The sequence below is a fragment of the Grammomys surdaster genome, unplaced genomic scaffold, assembly GCF_004785775.1.
Source record: "Grammomys surdaster isolate TR1022 unplaced genomic scaffold, NIH_TR_1.0 126531, whole genome shotgun sequence".
Taxonomy (NCBI): Eukaryota; Metazoa; Chordata; class Mammalia; order Rodentia; family Muridae; genus Grammomys; species Grammomys surdaster.
Window position 1 is genome coordinate 9,068,065 of NW_021621323.1, and position 24,828 is coordinate 9,092,892.

The window sequence follows — 24,828 nt, forward strand, 5'->3', positions numbered from 1 at the left end:
TTTGTCTTTTAAAGAAAGCTATACCCATATGGTAATATTTTAAAATGATAACTCCCCTTTGTCAGAAGCAATATTTAGAATCTGACCTAATGCTTTAAATGCTTTTGTTGTAGTTCCAACACCAGTTTTAAGCCAAGCTAGAGCAGCACTTTTAACTCCACCACCCTGAGGATTAATGTGTACATCCTGGAAAGTTGGCAGCACAGTGCCTGGTACCCATCCATGCTGTTTGCTGACAACAGTGAGCAGCAGAACAGAATTATTGAAATGCTGCAGACAGTGCCAGCTAAAAATATACTGACTAAAAGGGATGCAACATAAAGCAATCAATCCAGGAGATGTTAGGCCTGATTGTCACAGTAGGAGCTATGTGTGCCATGGTCTATTGACAGAATCCGTAATTTGTTACAGTTTGAGTTTAGTCTTCACGAGACAATTACCTATCATAAAGCTTCAGCAAGAAAAATAGATGGGAACATAAAAATATTCTAATTTTTACACAGTTTACAATGTGTACAACTTCTAATAGATGAGGTAAATCTGCATTATTCACAATTGAGAGTGGTGGGAGACCAACGGCATATTCTGTACATGTACTTGCAAATAGACTTTGGTCTTCATATTGAGCCCCCAAATGAAATAAATATTAAGTACCATCTTGTTTCTCCTCTTTACACTAGTATTTATCAAGAAAAATGGTAAGTTTGAGTAATGTAGGTGCATTTAGAGGCAGCATACATAGCTGTGGGATTGTTGCTCATGACATACAGAAGTACAGAGCCAATCCTGTGGAGGCAATGCAGAAGTCTTCTGGCCTTAGTGAGTTCTAGTGCAAAAGAAACTATAGAAGCTCCTCTGGGAGAACACTCAGTACAGATCTTCAAAGAGGTATATCTTTATTATTTGGAAGAGGAAAAGAGATGGGTCATACAGAGGTTTGGAACTGTGTTGCCTGTTCTAAATCCATCAGTCTACAATAGGTTGATTTCCACTTTGAGAATCTCAATGCCAGTCTCCTCTGTAGCTTCTCTCTTTGGCAGACAATTCCTTCTAATCAGTACATGGAGAAGACTTTTATGAAGTTGTCCCTTTAAAGTCTTAACTTCCTTTCAGGAGAATCAAGGCCATGCTTTGTGTCCCTGTGTGCTACACCTCAATTACTACATACTCTGCTGGTACCTGCTATGCCATGGACCTCTAGGTTTCCCTCCCTCTAGTTCTTTTTTTTTCTTCCTTCCTTCCTTCCTTCCTTCCTTCCTTCCTTCCTTCCTTCCTTCCTTCCTTCCTTCCTTCTTCTTTTCTTTATATAAAGTGGCTTCTTTATTTTGTATACTTTTAATTTCACAACAAAAACAAACACCCTCACAGTACACAATACCCAACCTTGCTATTTTGTAGGAGGGAATTTTCCTGTCTTAAGACACAAGGACAGGACAGAAGAGATCCTATAGACATGAGCAGAGCCAGGTAGGTCAAGGCTAGTCAAGGCTGCTGGGGAAGCCACAGGGAAAGTATACAGAGGGCACAGGCTTCCAAGGAGGATCTCTAGTCTACTTCTATGCAAGAGGCATCTAACCCTCAAGTCAGGGGAGGAACAGTAGCACTAAGCTCCACTGCTGTCACCCCATATTCATCAATGCCCAGGTCTAGTATGATCATGAGGCAGACGTAGTTGGAGTGGGATTGGGGATCCTCATATGAGAAACCAGAGTTGAGCAGAGCAGTTTCAAACAGCAGCACCACCAGGTCCTTGACAGCTTTGTCATTTTGGTCCACCTCAGCCTTCTGAGGGTCCCCACAAAGGGGTAATCAGGATTTCTCTCTAGGTCCTTTTTGTTCATCATGTAGCCCATTGTAGAGTTGGCTTGAAGTACCCAAACCTTCATGATCTGCTCCATGTTTGCTGTCCAGCCACAGGTTCTTGTCACAATGCAGCGGGGTGAAGACACAAGCATATTGGAGATTGTTGCCTTCTTAATCTTATCCAAGATCCCCTTCATGAGCTTGCAGAGATTCTCAAACATTTCTTTGCTCTCCTCCATTTTCTTTTTCTCTTCCCTATTCTTTGGTAGCTCCAGGTCCTCCATAGTAATTGAGACCCAGGCTCTTTCCATCCAATTTCTCAAGCTACTGCACATGGTACTCAATAGGATCAGTTATATCCATCACTTCAAAGCCCCATTTCTGCGCATGCTCCACAGAGTTGGCCACCTTCTTTGCTCTCACCAGTGATATAGTAGATGGACTTCTGTGTCTTTTTCATGTGAGATACATACTCTGACAGGGAAGTCATCTCCAGACTGAGAGGTGTGAAAGAGGGGGAGCTTAAAGAGAGGGGCTGACGGTTACTAGAATCTTCATAGATTCCAAGCTTTAAATTCTTCCACAATGCCTCATAACATTTCTTGAAGACTTGTTTTCAACCAGACACTTCACAATGTTTTTATGGATGACTTTCAGGATCTTGCTCTGCTGGAGTGTATCTTGGGAGATATTTAGGGGCAGGTTCTTGAAGTCAACCATGATATGCATAAAGTTGAGGTACTCAGGAATCAGCTCCTCACAGCTATCCATAATGATCACACAATGGACATATAGTTTGATGATGATGTTGTTTTTTGTTCTCAAAAAGGTCAAAGGGAGCTTGGCAAGGAATGAAGTGCAATGCCATGCCCTGAACTCTAACTGACCTACAGTGGTTGTCCCAATCATTGGTGAGGCTCTTATAGAATTCACATTTCTCTTGAGCTATTCATCAATGTTTCTTGACCAAATAGACTCAGTCTTATTAAATTCTACCTGATCAATGTGTTCTCCTTAATCTTCTTTATTTTCCTTTTCTTATCTTTGCCACTGCCATCCTCCTTGTCTGATCCTGTATCTTCACTCTTAGGCCTCTCCACACCATCCATATCTTCCTCTTCTTTCTTACTTTTCTCTTCCTTTGCCTCATCATCACTTATCTTCTCTTGTTGCTTCTCCAAAGAGAGCGATGGAACAGCCTATGGACTGAGAGCGTTTCTTCACCACTTCCTTGGTCCTCCTCTCCTTTAAGTACTCTGGTCTTCTTTGAGGTAAAGGATCATTTCAGTACCCCTAACCAACGGGCTGACTATGGTCTGCACAAACTGTTAACGATCCACCGGCAGAAGATGCCCAGGCATACTTCTCATCATCATTGTGCTCTGTGATCATAACTACTGTCTTTACCACTAGATAGGCTGAATAGAATCCAACACCCAACTACCAATCGTGGAGATGCCTGCACCAGCCTGGAGAGCCTCCATGAATGCCTTTGTGTCAGACTTTGCAATGGTCCAAGTTATGAATGAGGTCAGTCATGGTCATGCCAATGCCTGTGTCCACCAAAGTCAGTGTGTGCTCCTAAGGACTGGGCATGATGTTAATTTTCAGCTTTAACTCTGTCTAACTTGGAAGGGTCTGTGAGGCTCTCAAAGTAAATTTTGTCTAAAGCACCAGAAGCACTAGAGATCAACTCCTGAAGGAAAATTTCATTGTTTGATTAGAAAGTATTGATGATGAGGGACATGAGCTGAACAATTTCTATCTGAAAGGAAAAGGTCTCCACCTCTTTCTCTCCATGGTGCACTTACTCAGGCATCTTGACAGGAAAGCTAGGTAGTAGTACAGAGCAGGGCGGACCTGGCCTGCATCTGACTTGCATGCCAAGCCTAGGCTGCACAGGGTTTACTCAGGACCTTGTTTGCTTTTCTCGTATGAGTATTTTTCTGTCAACCTTAAGTATTAGATATTTTATATATTAAAATTGTCATGCAATTCTGTGTTTTGGAAAGTGGATGGAACTCATTTAACTCACCATGTTGGAGGTTATCTGTTCCAACATGCTCCAGAATTATCAAAGAGCTGAGTAGAACCTCATGCTTTTACTTAGTAAAATGACCTGCCAACTTATTCACATGCCATTGGGTTCTAGGTAAGTTTAGAAGGAAAAAATATTATGAGATGTTTTTCTTTTATTTTCTCCTTTTATATACACTCTAAAAACCCCAGAGATTCAGCTCAATTCTATACTGAGCATCTCTAATGAGCTGTGGTGTGGAAGCTCGTGGTCACTGTCCTGAAAGTAGCTCCTATTTTACTATGGAACTCAAAAGTGATCAGGTAATAGCAAAAGGATGTAATGTATGTCTCTAGAAACATGACTAGAATATCCTGTCAGACTTGGGGCTATTAATAAAGCATGGATAAATCAGAGAGGACTGAAGAGATGCCACTGTTGTTGGATCATGAAGAATAAATAAATGCATGTGTGTGTGTATTGCTGAGGATGGTGGTAAGGGCACTGTGGGTAGAAGAAACTATAGGTACCAATAGTGACAGAGTAGGAGGGGTCAATAATATACCATAAAGGATTCCTATACACAACAGATTTACTTTAAGAAACAGTTGCTAAAGTCAACTTTATTGATGTGATGTACCACAGGTTAGCATGCTGTATTACTTTTTCTGTTTCTGGTGTAAAATACCCTGATAGAAACAGCATAGGGTAGGGGTTCTTTTTGCTCACAGTTTTAGAGTACAGAATATCGAAGAAGGAAAGTTGTGGTAACAGAAGCTTGGGCTTGCTGGTCACATTACATCCTCAGTCAAGACACAGAGATGAATGATGGTGCGTAGCGGTCCTTCTCTATTTTATTCTATCCTGAACCCCAGCTACTGGGATAGGACCACTCATAGTTAGCATGGGGCATCTCACTTCAATCAACCCAATCCAGAAACTCCCCCTCAGACATGCCTGGAGGAGTGTCTCTTAGGTAAGTGTAGACCCTGTCAAGTTAACAATATTAACCATCATAGACACCTTGAATGTTGTAGTTGAGAATATTAAGTAGTACTTAAAATTTATATGTTAAAACATTTCCCCATCATTTAGAACAAGCCTAAATGTGTTATGTTTTAAGAAAAACCACATGAAAGATCCTGAGGGAGGTAAACCACAACTCTCTCCTTACAGTTCTCTTTGCAACACTCCTGTCTTCATCTTCTCCCATCTGTCACTCTGCCCAGTCAAACCTGGGCTACTCTCTTTGGAGTTGATTATCAGTGCTGCATTCTTACTGTGGAGACAGTTAAATCACTAAAGGCCGGAGAAAACTAGGAGCACTGACAAGGTTCATGTTGGTCAAAAAAATGGTGTTAGACAATGGTAGTCATTTTTTTTCTAATCCTATTTGTTGTCCTTTACAAACTATGTAAAAATCACAAAATGATAGTTATTGGTCACATTAGTACCTTACATAGTAAATAATTCAAAAGATAATTGGTGAATAACCAGCTATAACTTAATTAACTTGGATATCTTCGTTCAAAAGTGAAGTTAGGTCCTTGTCTTACTCCAGGCATGAAAATGAAACCAAAGACCAAGTAGAGGTTATTGCAAAAATGGCTGCAAATATATTCAATATTGTAGTTCTGTGTTATGAAAATGATCTGGAATTAAATACTACTAGTAACTAAAATACAATGTTATGAATATAATAAATCACTGAATCACCTAGAATAGAAAGGTGAATTTTATGGTTTGCAAAGTATAGCTTTACATAGCTGCAAGCTGAGGTGATGACTCAGATGGGTAGAGCACTTGCCTTTCAAGTATGAATACCTGAGTCCAGATGCCCAGAACCTAACAACATAGTTGGGCATGGTGGTGGTGTATGTAGTCCTAGTGCTGAAGGTTGAATACAGCAGGACCCTAGGAGCTTGCTGGCCTACTGCTGAGCTAATTAACATTCTAGTCTACAGCCCCCTCCCCCCAAATACCAAAAAAAGTTGGAGAATATGCAGATGACACCATAGGCACGGGTACCTGTACACACACGTATGTACTCACAAAATTAAAAACAGATGCAAATAAAGATACAACAGTAGCAGAATGAAATCATGGCCCAGAAGCTTGAGGTTCTTGTACAAATGTTCAGAGTATACAGTCTTCTCACTGACAAAGAATAGAAGTTACGAGAAGAGTGAACACTTTTAAAACACATTGAAAATAGTCAAAGACGTATTTCAGTAATTATATATGTTCTCATTTCAGAAATCTAAAAAAAAAAAATGTTTCTCTTACAAATGATGAAATGCCTTAGTATTTCTGATTCCGTATTTGTGGTCTCACACAATTGTCGTTTTTTAGATTCAGTGGAGCTCAGGACCTAATTTTTCAAATCCTGGGGCAGAGGCTGCTGCCTGGCTCTCAGTACATGTTTTCTTCTTCTCCTCACACTGTAGTCAGGCTTTTGGAGCTGGGCAGATGGCTTTCAGCCAGAGGCTGCAATCTCAGCTTCCCTCATCATTCCCTGGGTGCCACCATGTGCATCCAGGCTGGCCACCGTTATGGCAGTGGAGGGAGTGTGCCAGGTCAGCCTGTGTCTTTGAAGGGAAGGGAATGCCTCTTTGTTCCGTTCCCTGCTCATGCTTCTTCCTTATTTCTTCCTATTTCTGCCTTCCCTCTGTCCTGCCTTCCCTCTGTCCTGCCTTCCCTCTCATTTCTTTCCTTCTACATTGCAGATATAATGATGAGTGTTGAGGAGCCTTTTATTGAAAAATTTTCATTCAATATACTCTGATCACAGTTTACCTAATTGTCTCCTAGATCTTTCCCACCCTTCCAAATCCATGCCTTCTTTTTCATTATTTAGAAAACAAACCAGAATAAAACAAAACAAACAAAAACAGCACAAAGAAACACACATATATGCATATACACACAAATAAAACCAATGAAAACACAGTATCAGAAACAATACCACATAAGAAAAAACATGAAGGTAAAAAATGCCAAACAAAGCAATAACAGACAAAAACTACTCTCTAAAAATATAATTGAGTTCATACTGTGTTGGCCATCTACTGCTGGGCATGGGGTCTGACTCTGTGTGGCTTGTATCCTCAGTGAGACTCCTTTGGAGAAACCAATTTTTCTTTGTGAGTGGTCATCAACTGGAGATAGCTTCTTGGTGAGGGACAGGGGCTTGTGTCCATCTCTCCTCTCAGCACTGGGACACCACCTGGCTCAGGTCCATGCGTGCTGCCACAGTCTAAGAAGCTTTTTTATTCACAAGAAGAAACTATTCTGCGGTAGAGCAGTAGAAGATGTCAGCTCTGTACCTTTGTGCAGGTAAGGCAGTAGAAGATGTCAGCTCTGTACCTTTGTGCGGGTAAGGCAGTAGTCTCCGTCTGTGAAGACTTGAGCGTGTTGGATCAGAGAAGCTGTTTGAGTTGTTCTTTGAATTTCCTGCTATAGGAAGTGGACAAATATGCTATCAAATCTGGCTGGTCTCTGAGGTTCCATTCTCTGAGAATGCTGCTACCACTTTTCACAGTGGACTAAACACATGCACACATGTGCATTTGTGAGTTACCAAATGCCACATTTACTGTGACTAGCTTTCTAATTTCTGCCATCAAGAAGAGGTAAAGAAATACATCATATTTTCTACACATCTTTGTTAGGACAGTCTGCTCAGTGTAGTGGATGGCAGCTTTCTCAGTTCACTTGGATTCTTGATAGTGCTAAATCTGCCCCGTCAGCTGAGTTCTTCTGGCTTCATGTGCAGTGTGGAAAAATTTCATGATCAGACTTCACTATTAAGAAAATCTTTCAGCAATACATGAACAATCAAATTTCTTGCCATGATAGGTGATCATTTGAGTCACAAGACTTACGAAAGTATCTCATGACAAAACTTCACAATACAGTGGTCTGGATGTCCACTTGTGTCTCAGTGTGACAGGCTGTGAGGGGGTGATAGCACTCGGTCCTTCATATCTGAGGAGAGGGGACCGTGAGGAGGCCTGTTGGCCTGATCTTGTTAATGCCACCATCTAGAATGCAGACTCTTGGATATTTCATCTTCACAAGATGAGCTGCAAACTGCAAAGAGAAGACAGTGTTACAGGAATCATTCAGAGAATTTCTTCCATGTCCTGTGTGTATCAGGCTGGGAGGGTCAAAGGTATTTTTATAGCAGTAGTTCACTGTAGTCACCTTTGCATAGCTCATTCGTCTTTTAGCATAAATTAAATTACATATTTATATTTATCAAAACTCTTGTTTTCTCTCTTTTTTCTCTTATATGCTAACAAATATCCACTGTAAATAATTTCATGCAGTGTAAAGGTTGAAGAGAGAGTAAGCTCTTCCTAGATGGTTAGCCTCTCTCCCAGAGACTTAACCTTTCTGTTGTTACTCTGTAACCTTCCATGATAGCTAAAGCCGTCCCAAATCTATTTTGAAGAAAATTTGATTTTATGGTAAAATAAAAGTTATCACCACAATTCTGTGTAGAATGTCTCAGGGCCACATTCCAGTTATAGCATGTTTTTGAAGCAACAAAATTAACATTTTGAGATTAACTGGAATTACATAAGGACTCATCCAGGAGATCTTCCGGATGAGTGGCACACAGGACTCTGTAAAAGCCGTGCAGACACAGACTTCTGCCGGACTTGGCCTCTGCAGGGCTCCTGACTGCCTCTTCCCAGTCACTGCACTCCTGAGCAAGGAAGGCTTGCTCAGGAAACCCTTTTCTGTAAGAAAAGCTTCTTATTAGAATTAGAAGTTTAATAGTTAGGTCTTGGCACAGTGGTCTATACCTAGGAAATAAAAGGGCCAGCTGAGTAGTTCGGTCAGAGTAAGTTCAAGGCCTCAGTTCTAGAGACTGTTTTATTGACCTGGGGTTCAAAGATGTATACTTTAAAAGATACCTCTTCTATGGTGTATGAGCCCAAAGACACACAAAATAAAGAGATGAGTATAAAAGATACATAAAAATCCTCAAGTCTCCCTAAATGAGTCTAAGGCAGGCAGTCCAGGGACAGTTGTACAAAATAGTGTCTCAAGACAAAAGGATAAAGGTGGCAGTACAGAATATGTACTGCCAGATTGCGATTGAAGTATTCCTTACAGCAAGGAGACGACAGATAGATGGATGTCAATACTGCTCACCTTGCCTCTTTCTCCATCATGTTCTGTAGGCCCCTAAGAGTCAAGTGGCCATTTACAGTTCAAATCCAGATGGGGATCTTTAGTCATAAACAATGCTGGAGAAACTGTGCTTCTGCATGTTGGTCATGCATGAAGCTGTCACAGTGAGCTCATCTTCTTCCCGCCCTGCTGGCTCACTCTTTGAAGCCCAGTCCTCAAGAACAGTGGCACCAGACCCATCCACCTGAATGTACAGTCAGCACTGTCCCGTACTATATGATTACCAGCACAGCTGCATTTCCCACATGCAGCAGTACAATTACCATAGAGGCTGGGAATCCTACATAATATAGCATTACCAAAAGGGCCTTGTGGGTAAGCCCTCAGCTTTCAGCACTTAAGAACATGCTGGAAGTAAGAAAATGAGTAGAGGAGGACTATTGCACTCTTGACTAATCTCTTAACGAATGCTGTAAAGCTGGAAAGACTTCTATTATAGATGGACAGAACACAGAGTTCTGTAAAGCTGGGAAACGGATGGCAAAATAGGCAGAGGGGGATCTCAGTCAGGTTGCTGCTACGTGGGTGGTCTGCAAGGGAAGCAGGATGGGCGGATGGGCGCACCAGGAGACAGAGCTCTCCGGATTGCCTGGATAGGATGAAGCTGCATTTCAGTAGGGGAAAAAGCAACTGTTTGATTTCCACGTAAGACTGGGAGTTCTGCTCTGCCTCTTTGTGGTTCCAACCATCCATGGTTAATACTGGCCCTGTAGCAGAACCATGGCTACAGCTCTCCAGCTTTTCCACTCCAGCCTTCTTCTCTTCCATCTGCTCACTTACTTGTTCACTTATTAGTCATCCATTTCCTGAGCATCTGGTCAGTACTCTATACTGTTCTAGGTTTGGGTGATTATGAACAGAGGAAATGGTAGCTGAACAATTAATGGAACACAGTATGGAATTGCAAAAGCAGTTGTTTACACACTTTAAGAGCTTCTGAACTTAACATGAATTTTGTCATGGATGTTGAAACCACACTTAATAGAAAATTCTAATTCCTCATTTAAAAAGGTGAGAATTTATAAGAAAACTTATTACATAATTTTATAGACTACTATTCTAATAGGGTCTATGAGATTTGAAATCCTTAATATGGTGTATATTAGGGTTACAACAAACTTTTAAGCATTGTTTCTGGTTTTGAACAATCTACTTTTGGGATCTGTTTTAAATAGTTTTTAACATGAGATGCAAGAGAAGCACTGAATGGGATCCTCCAGAAAGCTAAATGGCAAGGAAATGAGCAGAGCAAGCAATCAAAAAGCCCAGACTCTGCAAGACTTAAGGGAGGAGCAGAGGGGGCCATTCTCATTCAAGCCACCACAGCAGGACACCTACATTGTCTGGTGTAACCTTCTGCTTTGTGAGTTCAAAGTTCATACTGGAGACAGGATAACAAATACACTGCTCAAAACCAGAGAAGCCTTGTCTTATCCACTTGACATGCCCTGTCCTAACTTCCCCAGCAATGCTACTTCTGGATGGACATGGTATTGAGCGAGGGAATTTGGAAAAATACTGTAATGAAGAGCTGGGGTTACATACTTATTAGAGTGGAGACTGATGCTGTGTAGCCTTATGAGTCCTCCTGGCACTCTGGAATGCTGAAAATATGACACACAGTATTGCAATGAGGTCATGGTACATTGGTAATGCGTGTGAACTGTTTAACCAATTTTGAAGTATTTGGAAGATTCTAAGTCATATAAGTCTGAAATGAGCAAAAGATTTCTCTGTGTCAATTGTGATATTGGCTAGAGATAAATTTATAGCAAAATGTGGTGGTCATGAATCCTGCCTATGAGTCTGATGGGACTGAGAAACGCCTAGATTAAACACATTTCTGGGTGTGTCCATGAGGGTGCTTCCATAGATGACTGGGAGGTGTGGACCTGCCCTGAAAGTGGCCAGTAGTATCCCTCAGACCGAGGGTCCAGGAGTAAAAGGGAAACTGACATTCCTTCTCTCTGCTCCCTGGGCAAGATGCTGCTGAGGATGGCTCTGCTCAGTCAACGCCCTTACATGATGGGCCCACTCCTTGAATCTATGAGCCCAGATAAGGAATTCACCCTTTTTCTCAAGTCTTCATCACAGCAGCACCAATTCTGACTAGCACAATGTATTGAAGACATTTCTGGGACAGTTCCTGAAGGTCTTGGTCAGTAGACCTGGACATCTTGTGAATAACAATGAGAAGCATATGATTTCTGATAAGGGTCAGAGCAACACTGGAATGGCGAATCAAATATGACACTGACTTCTTCCCATCACCACATGGTCAGTGTAATTCTGACCGGCACCCTTCAGTCAAATCCTTACTATATTCTTCCCATACCTGAGGTAAGTATCTGTCTGTTATTTTTGTATTCATGTGTTTTATTTTACTTACTGGAGTTTATTTATATTTTATAAAATGTGAAGTGAGTTTTCACAGAAATGATATATAATGACAACTTAAGACAACTAAGAAGTGGCTACTTTTTCTTCCTTTGAAATTCACTCAGAGATGAAAGCAGTGACTACAAAGCCTGGAAGGGGAGGCCACGGTTAGGTAGTCACATCACGCCCTGTCATGGGCAGTGGTGAAGAGCACAGCACATAGCAGGGAACCCAGGAGTGGTCCTGCTGCTGCTGTAACAATATCACAGATGAGGTACTTTGTGATAAACATTCACTTTTCAACAGTTCCAGAACAGAGGACGTTCAATACCGAGGAGCTACATCAGGTTAGAACCTCCCGTGCATCTTAACATGGAGAAAGTCAGACTCCACTTCTATCAGGAGCCTTCTGTCCTGAAAACCAACCCAATACTCGTGCACGTTCTCATGAAGGGAGTATGCTGGACAGAAAGGTTCTACATGTTATAATGTTAATAACAAGTGTTTTCAACATGAATTTTGTCATGGATGTTGAAACCACACTTAATAGAAAATTCTAATTCTTCATTTTTTTAAATGAAGGTGAGAATTTATAAGAAAACTTATTACATAATTTTATAGACGACTATTCTAATAGTGTCTATGAGATTTGAAATCCTTAGTATGGTATATATTAGGGTTACAACAAACTTTTAAGCATTGTTTCTGATTTTGAACAATCTACTTTTGGGGTCTGTTTTAAATAGTTTTTAACATTCTGTATTACATAGAGAATTACATGGCTATAGAGAATTAAATCTAACTATTTCTGACTTTCTGTTTTCTATAGTTGCCACCTTAACTTCATTTCTTCTCATTGTTTCTCTTTTCCTTTTTACTAAGAAACATGTTACACATGTGAGAACAGAGCAGAACGGTAAAATGAACCTGCAGCTCAGCCTAACGGTCACAACTCACACTCAACTGGTTTCATTATGGCTCCCGTATAATACTGTCACCCTTTTATCTCTGCAAATTCTGGACACTCACTGCACTGTTTAACACATAAATTATTTAAAAAGACTCCTATAATGCCAGTGGTATTAACACTTAAAAACTATCAATGACCAGGCTTTGGAGGTTCACCCCTGAAGGTGCAGCTAGAGACTGTTACAAGTGTGAGGCCAGCTTGGGCTACAGACAGGTAATCTCTAAGAATAAAGACAGCCCCCACCCCAACCAATCTTCCTTAGATTACAGCCACTTAACTTTCCACTGTCTTTCCTGCTTCTACCCCTGCCCCACACAGTCTAATCCCATACAGTGTGAGCAAGCCTCTTTTCCAAGATTGCTTTCATTGCTCTGGTCTATACAAATTCTGGAACCAAATAGTTTCCTTCCTCTTCCCTTTCCTTATTTCCTTCTCTAAATAGAAGAATTCACATTTACAACATATACACTTCAGGTTTAAAAAGCACACAAATGAGACACAAGGTAGTGCTTGGTCACCACCTGGATGCATCTGATCCCGGCCCAGAGCCAGTGAGTCTTAATACTTACTAGTCATATACCTTTCTGCCAATTATAGGATAACTGTATTTCTCTCACAGATAGTATACATGTATACATATTTTTGCATATTGAATATTATATTAAATTAAATATTACATATTAAAATGTTTAAGTCTATCAGTCTTCTCTGTAGAGCAAAAATTTAAAACGTAAATATGACAGCAGAGTTATTTGAAATAGTTCTTACTCCTAAGAAAATGCATACTGGCTTGTGTTAGAGAATAGCATGTCTGATAAAATTCCACCATCTAATAACACTGTGTGTCAGGAGGCCCAAGGAGTCTTCTGGTCTATTTCCCTTTGATCTGTATATTTGGGAAGTGAATTTCAGCAATAATCATTTTTCACTTTTTGTTTATACTAGACAACTGACAACAGTAAGCCCACACTGTGTGCTAGCCCTGGCCCTATCACATGGTGTCGACTATGCATAGAATGTATATGATAAAAACTCAGATTCAAAACACTTAGGGCTGTGATGGATCACAGCCAAGTTCCAACCTCTGCAGGTCAGGAGAGAGGGCTCCTGAGCTTAGTTCTTGTTCAGCCACACACATTCCTGTGGCGAGGGGTAATTAAGTGGTGAGAGGCAGGGTGGGCAGGTAGAATAGCACATACTGAGACAAGATAACTTTTCTTCTTAGCAGGGCATGCAGGTAAGTGCCCAGAGGATGACTTAGCATTTGTTAAGGAAAGTGGATATGAGCTGGCTCTAGAGATGACCACACCTTAAACAAAATATGTTTTTATTCCGTTAAAAACATGGTAAGTAAATGGTTAAAGTCTAGCCTAGTGGGTTAGGGGCTCCTTTACTACATTCCAATATAGACGATGATGACATGTTACTCCATAGAGCTTTGAGGACAGGAAAAGCTATGAGGAGAAGTAGCTTCTGAAGAGCTATAGGACAGTTTTCAGTTCATAGGTCTATCAAAGTAACTACTGCCCACCATTCAGTAAACCAGAATTATGTAGAAGAGTTGTCACTGTTATCTTAACTTTTATACAGTGTTCAAGCTGCAATATTTAAAACTTTCCTTCTCATATCATATAAATCCACAGACTGAAATGTTCAGTGACAAGAATGCATGGAGAAAGTCAGGAAGAAGTCCAAGGGTGACCACAGTAAGTGCAAAAAGGCTGAACAAGTAGGAAGAGATTACCTGAAACCGACAAAGAATGCTTCCTATTCTTTATCTAGAGGTTTGAAAACAATGATAAAGACATGTATTCCATTTTCTAAAAATATAAACGATTGCATAGAAATTACGTTAAAATACATGAATCTGAAGAACTAAGTAGCTATTATCTTGAATTACAGTGGTTTCTATAGAGACAATCGGTATGCTCAATTGCCTTTAAGTGTTTTAGGATCATTATTTTGAGCATGCAGGTGCAGTAGGATAATCTTCTTAAGACTAGTAGGAAGAGCTTGAGCAGAGGAGGGAGACAGTACTAAGAAGAGAAGAGTGCAGTGGTCTGGGTCTGTATTGTTCTTATTAAGTTCACATTTTGATAGCCATAGTGTGATAACATATGAGGAGAGGTGTAGGGTAGGTGATAGGAGTCTGAGGGTAGAACCCTTGTAAATGAACTGTCTGTCAGCTTACCTGCCCACCTGCTTACACGCCCACCCACCCATCATCTCCTCCAACCCCATCCTAGAAACTGAACACAGGGCCTTGTGCATACTAGGGAAGGGTTCTGCCATTAAGCTACACCCCTAGCCTTATGCCCTTACGAAACAGACTCAGGAGAGTTTCCTTACCTCTTTGCCATGGGAAGACACAGCAAAAAGATGGCTATCTATGAACTAGTAAACAGGTCCTCACTAGACACTGAATCCACAGCATCTTGGACTTTTCAGCTTTGGGAACTGTTTAATTTGGCAATCTAAATCAGAACTGAGAAAGTAAATCAATTTCAAATCCCTTCCCCCCCACCCCCCGTGTCTGTCTGTCTGTCTGTCTCCCTCCAGTGTTTCTCTGTATTGCCCTGGCTGTTAGGGAACTCTGTATAGACAAGGCTGGTCTCACACTCACAAGAAATCTGCCTGCCTCTGCCTCCCAAGTCCTGTGATTAAAGGCATTTGCCCCAACCACCTGGCGAAAACCAGTATGTTCAAAGCCTTTCTACTGAATATTTTGTTATAATGGACTGAGTACAATCATCTGATTTTTTTCTTGTTGACTACTTTAGCTGCCAGTGTGAACCTGGGAGATCAGAGGCCTAAATATGAGGTAGACTAAAGTCTTATACAATAACCAACTTTATTCAGAGCAGCAGACAATTTATACTCTGAGGGTTAATAAGAGTCACCTGAGTAAAGTGTACAATTACAAAGACATGCTGCACCTAGCAAAAATGTTTTTCCACAGAAGCATATGAGTAATAGCTGAAGCAAACTCACTCCTTTCCACTATACCTGTGAGGAGCACAAAAACACACTCCAAGAACAATTCACTGTGTTCTGAAGTAACTGAGGTCACAAGACTCTGGTTTTCTTGGAGTTTTCTCACAAGCATTCAAAATTCTCCCATGATTCCATCCTTGGACTGTGTTCAGATGTTTTCCTATAGTAGAATAATTTTGCTCACAGCTAAACAATGATATTTTTTCTTATTTCTCCTATGTTTTCCTATTTTCTTAAGGATATATTAAGTTGTGTAGAATCTGCATTGAGATTTAATCTTCTGGCCAGCTCCCCACGTGAGACTCCTTACTGTCTCCAGAGTTACATCTCCCAGCATTGCTCCCAAAAGCTTCACAGGAAAGTGACAGTTTCCTCTGGGAAAGATGGATTCACTATGGGCCTTGTCAAGAGATCTATGAGACTTTAGTTGAGAGTACGGTAGTGTGAGTAAATGGTTGTTATGGGTACTGAAAACACATTTCCTTTTACAAGTGTTTGGTTAGTGTCTAAAGTAAAAAAAAAATTCCTGTGAGCAATCTCATTAAGGACGTAAAATAAATTTAATTTGTGTGTGTGTTTGCGCGTGTATACATGAATCAGGCTTCCTTTATGTCCAGGGAATTGGGATTGCTGTTTAGCAACTGAAAATAGTTTTTCCTGTGAGTTTTGGAAAATATTATTATCATTTCAATGACGCAAAAGTGAGACTTCCCTGTGAATATCATTTTAAATATACTATGCCTGAGCTGACCATAAACCTGTTGGTATTAGAATCATGACATCATTGTCTTAGCCTTTTTGTCAAACAATACTCGGTCTTCCAGTCCGTGAACACTAGACATCCTTCCATGTACTCACCATCAATTCATTTCAGCAATACTTTGCAGTTGGAGTGTACAGTTTTAACTGTTTCTCAAATCATTAATTCCTAGTCATTGAGTTTCAGAGTATATATTTTAAATGAGTTTCAATCCATATATAAAAACAAAGCATGAATATATTAATGAGCAGTATTTCAACATTTTTACAGATTGTATAGTGTTTATATCTGATTATAATATCTATTTCATTACATATTTACTATCTCTTTCTGATAAAAACTTAGAATCCTTCCTTCTTGCGTTTGGACTGTCCATGATGCTATGTACACTCACCATGAAGTGCAGCAGCATACTTCACCTTGATGTCTAACTGTAACAGTACATTCACTTCAACCTCTGACAACCACTATTCTACTTTGTGCGTCACAAAGTCCACGGTTTTTAGATTTCGATATGAGGGAGGTCACAATATTTGGCTTTCTATGCCTAGCATATTACACCTAACATAATGATCTTCAGTTCAAGCACATTGTCAGCAATGGAGGATTTCACTTTTCTTGTGGCTAAATCTACTGTAGGTATTTCGCACCTATGGTTCATTCATTCATCAGCTGGTGGGCATTCAGGCAGTTTCTACTTCTTGACTGTAACGAGCAGAGATGTGTTTCCTTGGCATATTGAGTTCATTTCTTTTTTGATGTGCACATTATGTATGGAGGGCAGAATTAGACAGAGGATGTCTTCCTCATACACCCTTCGACTAAGTTTGTGAGACAGAGTCTCTCACTGAACCTGGGGAGCACTGATTTAGCTAGAATGTCTGGTAGGCAGGAAGCAGAGATTCTCCCATCTCTGAATCCCCAGTGCTGGGCTTACATGAGAATGTTACTGTATCCAGCTTTCTTTATATATGATCTGTGAGGAATCGAACTCAGGTCCTCAGGCTTTAGCAGCAGTTACCAACTGGGGTACCTCCCCAACCCTGATTTCATTTCTTTGGCCATAATATCTACAAATAGAGATTGCACTCTTGATTTCTATTTTATATTATTTGCTATTGACAAATAGAATTACTACTGATTTTGTGTCTGTAACTGATGATTTCATTAGTTTTGGTACTTTCTTTTGTGGTCTGGGTGCTTTCTGTATAAATCATGTCAATGTCAAGCAATGATAATTTGGTTTCTTTTCTGATTTTGACACTTCCAGTATAAGGCTGAATAAGTGTGGGCAATGTGGTCTTGTGCCAGGTCTTAGGAGAAAGCTCTCAGCTGTGTACTGCTCAATACAATGCTACCTGACTTCTTATAGTCTTTATTATTTTTATATCTAGTTTGCTTAGTACTTCTATTATACACAAGAATGCTGCATGCTGCCAAACGGTCCCTTTCTAGCAGTAGGTGAGATGATCCTATGGCTCTGCACTTTATTCTGTTGGTGTGGTTTTATCATATTTGTTGATTACCATACACTCAATCATCAATTCAGTGACGTCTACTTAATCTTATATGCTTTGGTATATTATATTTCCATGTTCATTTATTTAAAGAATTTAAAGCTTTCTTAACTTCATTAATCCATTGATTTAAAAATAAGTTAACTCATAGGCATTTGTAGTTTATAAGGCTTTTTTTCTAGCATTGATTTTTAGTTTTTTGAACTTAAGAAAAATGGAATATTTCAGTTTTTAAAATTTTGTTGAGAATAATTTGTTGCTTATAACATTCTCTATGTTGAAGAATGCTCTATGTTGGGGTGAGAGGAATGTTTTTTGGGCAGCTGTTTGATGAACTGTTCCACAGAACTCTTAAGTCCATTTGGCCTAGGGTATAATTTAATTCCACTGTTTATTTCTTTAAATTGTTTTGTGCTCTGATACTGGGGACCATACATACACACATAAGCTTATCGTTTTGTTTTTAGTTGACTTCTTTATGATCCAATAGCCGTGCTTGTTTCTTCAGACTGATCTGTGTGGGAATGGTTGCCTTAGCAGTCTCTGGCCACACCAGCTTGAGCACAGAGCATTGTCTGAGCTCTGAAGCTGGGCAGGGCCGGGCTAGTCAGTACCTGTTCTGTTGTTCTGATCCTGAACTCTAACTCGAGATCTTCTAAAGACTAGCATATAAATGTTACTAGGTTCCTCAAGAACTTTACTTCTCTCGTATAAAACTTTACATTAATGCTGAGGTTGAAACTGCTATATTCACTTTGTAATTGAACAAATGGTGATTTAAAGAGGTAAATACTTATCCAAATGAACACAGCTAGTAAGAAAGTCACTATAACATTAAAGCTAGGCTTAAAAATTCACTATTTTAAATACTGTCCCATGACAGCTTGGGTTCTAACATGACCTCAGCATAAACTGAGGTAGAGATAATTAGAGAAGAATAGGGGGATATGGCTCCGGTCCCCCTGTCATTGTTCAGTGAGGCATGAGGACCATACCCATCCCGATGTCTTTTTCCTGGAGAGGGGATACTTTTGACATCAACCCCTATGCAGTCAGGCTTGTCCCTCAGGGAACCCAGATAGATATTTTTAACTTTTATTTATATTCCCTTGCAGTGCTTAGCCTCGCAGCCTAAGCAAGAATTCAGATCGCCAGTCAGAGGGGGTTCTGGGTGGCCCCTCTCTGCTTGGTCTAGGGGCGGAAGTCCCCTCTTTTAGGTTGGGTGGAGACGGGTTTTGGGAACACCCTGGATAGAGTAACAACTTCATCTTGAGTCTCCTGGTCCTCCATAGCTAACTTATGATAATATATCTGAGTAGGTTTTGCTACCAAATTATTTATCTGTTGTTGCACAGAGTTAGCCTATTTGAGGCCCAGGGATCAGCAGAAATAAGCAAAAATAACCCAAATAATGGTCCCAAGATGGGAGGAAGTAGGCAAGTACTGGAGGTCAGGCCTCTATCTCCGCCTTCGCAAGATTAGAATTGCTACAGCCCTTCTATACTTAGAGAAGGGAGGAGATGTCAGGGGCAGCCCTGCTTACACACTGAAGGCCTAAAATCAGCCATAGGCCTAAAATCAGCAATAGGCCTGTCATACATGTATACTAACACCAAGTCTTGGGTCTCTGTGGAAAAACATTGAAACAGATGGCTATAAGCTATTGTAAACAGGCAGCTTTTGTGGAAATTTACCAGCCTGAGTAGTCATAGACCTTGTAAATAGGTAGCCTTGGCAGGTAATACCAACTTAGATAAGGACAAGTGAGTCATAGGCAGAGTCATAGTGACTTGTCCCCTGAACCTTCACCCAGCCGATACCCGGTTCTGAAAGATATCTGTATTCCCCCTGAACACCCACATTCCAGTGTCATCCCCTTCCCCACATCCTGCCTTTCTGTGTTTATAACCCCTGTGTGAACGAATTACGATTTGAGAAAAAATAAATAAATTATTTAAAAAAAAATAGGGGGATATAGGAGAACTGTCATCGGCAGTGCTAACCAAGGCTGGCAGAGAAAATTTGTTACCACTCCTGGAGACAAAGAACCTAGGAGCTCATATGAGAATCATGGTGAGAAGCCTTCTAGGAGAAAATTACTATTTTAAGTAGAGTGACATAGCTAACCTAAGGCTTCCTCAGAAAGAGCTAGGAGGACAAATATCCTGCTCTTTAACTCATAACTTCTCAGAGCTTCTCACTGGATGAACAACTAGGAGTTAGAACCCATAGGCATTTTCCTTTATAGGCTGGAAAGAAGTGGGAAGGGCAGAGAACGGACCTGCAATGGGCACTGGAGTGAGAAGATATTCAGTGCAAACACAGACACAGTGAAATTCCAATGCTTCAAACTGACATGGATTTAATTCAGTGGCTATGAGGGAAGCACCTATAATGCTGCATAGATCTGGGTAGCAGAGGAAAATATGAAACAGTACAAATAAGTATCTGAAGTTGTCTTTGACCTTTGATGAAAAACATTGTTAAAGATAGATCTTTATCCCAGTTTAAAACTATCACAAATAAGCTACTGGTTACTGGATTGAATCATTAGTAGCTGTGCATATAATTTGTTTAATCATTATTTTCTATAAATGACACAGCAAAAAGGATGTAAAAAGAAATTAGTAGTACCTGACTTTTAATAAAAATGCTAATTTAGAATAAGAGAGTTTATTAGTTACCTATCCTATACTACATGTGAGTATTCATTCTTCTATATTTCCTTCGTACTTTGAAGTAAGATTTATTGGTTTGTACATAATAGATTATTGATGTCTTAGTAGAAATAATCTATGTATTGACAGATATGTTTTGTCTGTATGGCAAAATTACATAAATGACATAGATTAATATGATTAGGATGTGTGGAAGCAGTTGACAATTTAAAGATTTTTAAACCTCTTATTAGAAACTTTCTTTCAAGTGGTGACTATTTAATGAAAATGGAACCATAATCTGGTAAAGTTTATTTCAGGTTTTGGTTTCATGCACTGGATGAATGGTTGTGTTGTATATGAAGTCAGAATAATCTAGTTCTAAAGCCTGGACACATGGCAGCATTCAGACTCAAAAGCCTCTTGAGCTGAGCTAAAGGCACTTCAGAGTGATAAACTTGTGTTATGATTGGGGCTCTGGGCAGGCACATTGGGTAAACTGAATCCAAATTTCTCTCATTTGAGATGGATAGAATACTTCTACCTTGTCTTAGCTACTTTTGCTTTTGCTATGATTAAAAAAAACCTTGACAAAAGCAATGAAGAAGGGATTTTATTGTGACTCACAGTACAAGGATATATATAGCCTATCATGTCAAGGTGGCAGGAGCTGGAAGCAGCTAGTGACATTGTGTCTGCAGTCAGGAAAGACATCAGTGAATTCAGGATGCTCAGCTTCCTTTGTCTACTTACATAACCCAGGAGTGGCACCACCCAGGGGATGGCCTTCCTGCCTCAATGCAGACAAGATAATGGTGAGAAGGCATAGGCACACATGTGGAAGTCAGAGGACACCCTGTGGAAGTCACTTTCCTTTGCCCACCATGTAGATCTCACCTTGTCAGACTTGGAGAGTGTACCTTTACCCACCGAGCCATCTTGTCCACCAAGTTTTGGATACTTAAAAAAGCCTATGACCAAAATTCTTCGAGTTCTCAAGTTGCCCACATTAAAAAAACAGACAAACAAAGAAACAAGCAAGCATACATATGGTTTGTCCCTTTTATAGAGACACAAAGGGAATTGGATTGAACTACCTTAACCTCCATTCCTAATTTTCCAAGAGATATTGCTGACTCTTCCTTGGTCTCCTTATTCATTCTGCCCTAGCACACGGGGTCTGTTTGGTAAATCTGGGACAGCTCAGCCTGTCTTCCCTAGCAGCTAGTAACTGCTACTTTCCTAGGAAAGATTCTTCTCCACCTTCTGGAAAGGCCTGGATGGGATGGGTTCTGCATCAGCTCAACAGTTATGATCTCTATGGACTCTGAGGATGTCGTTCGTAACCCTGCTTGGCTTTTGTATGCTGTAATCTCTATCTTGTCTTTCCTTCCTTCCTTTCTTTGTCTTCCTTCCCTTCCTTTTTCTCTTTCTCTCTTTTGAGACAGGGTCTCTCTACATAGCCTCTACTTGCTGTTTAGACCAGGCTGTTCTTGCTCAACTGTCTCTGACTCACAAGTGTTTGTGTTTAGAGGCCTACTTCAGCACATCAGGTTCCATCCCCACTTCCCCCTTAAATGGTGGCAATTTTGGTTATCACATGTACTTTCTATTTGTCAGTTTGCTTAGAATATACTCAGTTCCTCTCTTAATCTGTTCAACTCTTGTTTCATGGTCTGACACTGACACCTGACCCTTGAGTTTCTGGGTAAACAAGTCTCCCAAGCCCAACAGACCCCACCAGGGGAACTTCAGAGCCTGTGCTCCAGTCTTGCTGCTCTAACAGAAGTTCTGTCTGTGTTTTTAAAATTTCAAAAACCAGTTAGGAATTAAAAAAAAACCTTGAAAATCTATGCTGTCATATTAATTTATGTTTCATATAACAAAATAATGGAGGTAGCTAATTTTATAAAGAAAGGAGGCCCATAGTTGCAAAGGCAGGAAGGCCAAAGGCTTACAGTCAGTGCCCGCTGTCAATGGCAGTACTGTATGTGGAAGAAGTAGAACACATCCTGGCTTCAGAAGTGCCACTGGTCTTCCCACTAGGTCCCACAGTTCCTTATAAAGGGAAATCTCCACCAACCACAAGATTTCCCATAGGAGCCACCTCTTAAAGGTCCCACCTTTTAGTACCCCCCAACTTACAGCTAAGGTCGTCACACTTTTGACAAATGACATTAACAGGTACCATTGGGTTCCTAAGTCTCCTACTGTCATACATCCTGATGCTGAAAACTGGAGGCAGGAAGTGTGTGTGGAGGGGAAGAAGGTTTCTGTAAGAGGCGAGCTCCTCTAGGTAAGAGCACAGACAGATCTGTACAGCTAGATTTATCTATGATTGACTGAAGACACACATTTTCAACAATGTAGACAGTAGGCAGGAACAGTTGAGGACATCTCTGAGCACACTTACCTCAGCTGTTTGCTTAGCCATGTGCCCCACAATCACAATGACCTTCCCCTTGAAGCCGTGCAGCATGGTGGTGTAAGGGCCCTGGCTGAGCTCTCCTTCTGCTGTGAAAGCTGCACTGAACGGGATGTTGATGCTGCCGGCAATGTGACCTCGAATAAAGCTGACAGGGAGCTTAAGGAAAACTGTTTGTTTTTAAATTTCCATGTTCACCAGAGTATTTTATCTAAAAGTAAGATCCTATAAGGAGGAAGAACATTAAATTTCAAAATAAAGTGGAAAGGAGAAAGGAAGAGATGTACTCATCAGTGGAAACTGAAAGTGACCCTGACGCAGTTGAGCCATTGTCCTCAACTGGCTACAGCCTGTGTGCTATCAAGTTCACCAGCACAACCAGGCATAGTTTAAAAGTCCACCATCTCAGGGCAAATTTGATACTGAAAAATATTTGCAAAGTAGATGCTAAGTCAAACTCCATGTAGAACTGTTAGAGATCACCAGCACCTGCTGGAAACTGTTCTGCTGCAGGCTAATGTGTCCAGCGATCTCAGCTGACACAGCCATTACTCTGAGTTTATATCCTCCAGAAGGTGCCATATCTTATGCCCCTTATACTTTAGAATTCTGATGCTCTGACTATTACTGTTAGTTTAGGAAATAAAGACATTCATTAAGCAGGAGCTTAAGCACACACACACACACACACACACACACACACACACACACACATCTGCTTTACTAAGTAATTAAAGTATGATTGGATGAATAAACAGAACTTTGGAAATGACCAAGGCTGGTTACACACAGAGAACTGTCCCAGAGCTGCATGAGCTGCTGTGATAGATTACGTTAGCTTGGGGGACGGGCAGGGCTCACTGAGGAATTGATCTCAAGGTTAAATCCTGAAGAATAAATAAAAGTTAGGACAAAAAATGGGATGGAGGTGTGACCGGGTGGAGGAGGGAAAGCTGAGGCAGGGATTTTGTAGTTACAGTGGGGAAGGAAGCATATGTCCAGCTAAGACAGGGAAGAACAGCACAGTGGAATTTAAGGGATTTAAGGGTGAGATAAAAGAGAGGTGGAGGCTACACTGTGCCTGTGTTGCTGATAATGACCTTTCTTCTGCTAGTAAGAAAAATCCAAATATTCTAAGCAGAAAAGCAGCACATTGGATTTGCCTTTTGGTGCCAATGTTGGGAAAAGCACAAAGGAAACTGTGCATCTAGTTAATGAGAAGTTTGGGTTATATACCCTTTCTTAATAATCACTGTTGACTACCATGAAAGGTTATCTCTGTGTTCAATAAAGCCCCCTCACCACACTTCCACATAAGGGACTTACGAAGAGTGACAGTTTAAAAGGTTATGACCCAACCAAGTTCTACTTCCCCTCTGCACTTCTCACCAGAGAAGGGAAAGCATGCACATGAACAATAGTTGTCCAGGAGCTCAGTCTGTAGGCTTCCCAGCTCCTCACTCGAAGAAAGAGGACAGATCCTGGCTTCTCCTTTCTAGAAGGTAGCATCGGAAGAAAACATTTAACACTAAAAGAAATAATACATTCTGAAAAAAATGATGAGAGATAAAATTCATGTTGGAATCTCAGTGGACTTGCTTAGAGAATTGTAGAATGAGGGGACTATTTATAAACACAGGCAGAGGACCCTAAAACTTTAGGTGTGTATCACCACTACCCAGGTGGCATTAGTTTCTCAAAATTAATTATCCTAGAGTCTCAATGGTAGTCTTCAGGAACAATGGGGTCTTTAAAAATAAGAATCGTGAAAATACTTAAAAATATTTAATCAATTTTTTTCTCAGTTAAGATACCTTAAAAGTGAAATTTACAATACCAACCAGGAGTTCAACTGCTCAGCAAGCCTGAAGCAGCTACAGTAAGAACTTTTGTTTCTTGCGGACGGTGGTGCACGCCTTTAATTCCAGCACTTGGGAGGCAGAGGCAGGTGGATTTCTGAGTTCGAGGCCAGCCTGGTCTACACAGAGAAACCCTGTCTCGAAAAACCAAACAACAACAATAACAACAACAAAAACCAACCCCAAACCTGTTTCTCAGCCAGCACTTCTGGACTGGGATCAGCCAGCACTTCTGGACTGGG

General features: G+C 40.6%; 1 protein-coding gene and 1 pseudogene across 1 annotated transcript in view; both read right to left on the reverse strand.

Moving 5' to 3' along the window:
• Positions 1–1,578: 1,578 nt before the first annotated feature.
• Positions 1,579–3,622, reverse strand: LOC114614748 (annotated as a pseudogene).
• Positions 3,623–4,411: 789 nt separating this feature from the next.
• The window catches only part of Tbck (TBC1 domain containing kinase), a 149,582-nt gene continuing 129,165 nt past the window's right edge, over positions 4,412–24,828 (reverse strand). The window contains exons 25-26 of the mRNA XM_028760363.1: positions 22,716–22,875; positions 4,412–7,912 (exon numbers count right to left, since the gene is read on the reverse strand). Coding sequence (XP_028616196.1) covers positions 7,802–7,912; positions 22,716–22,875 — 271 coding nt within the window. The 3' untranslated portion in view covers positions 4,412–7,801. The remainder of the gene's footprint in view (positions 7,913–22,715; positions 22,876–24,828) is intronic.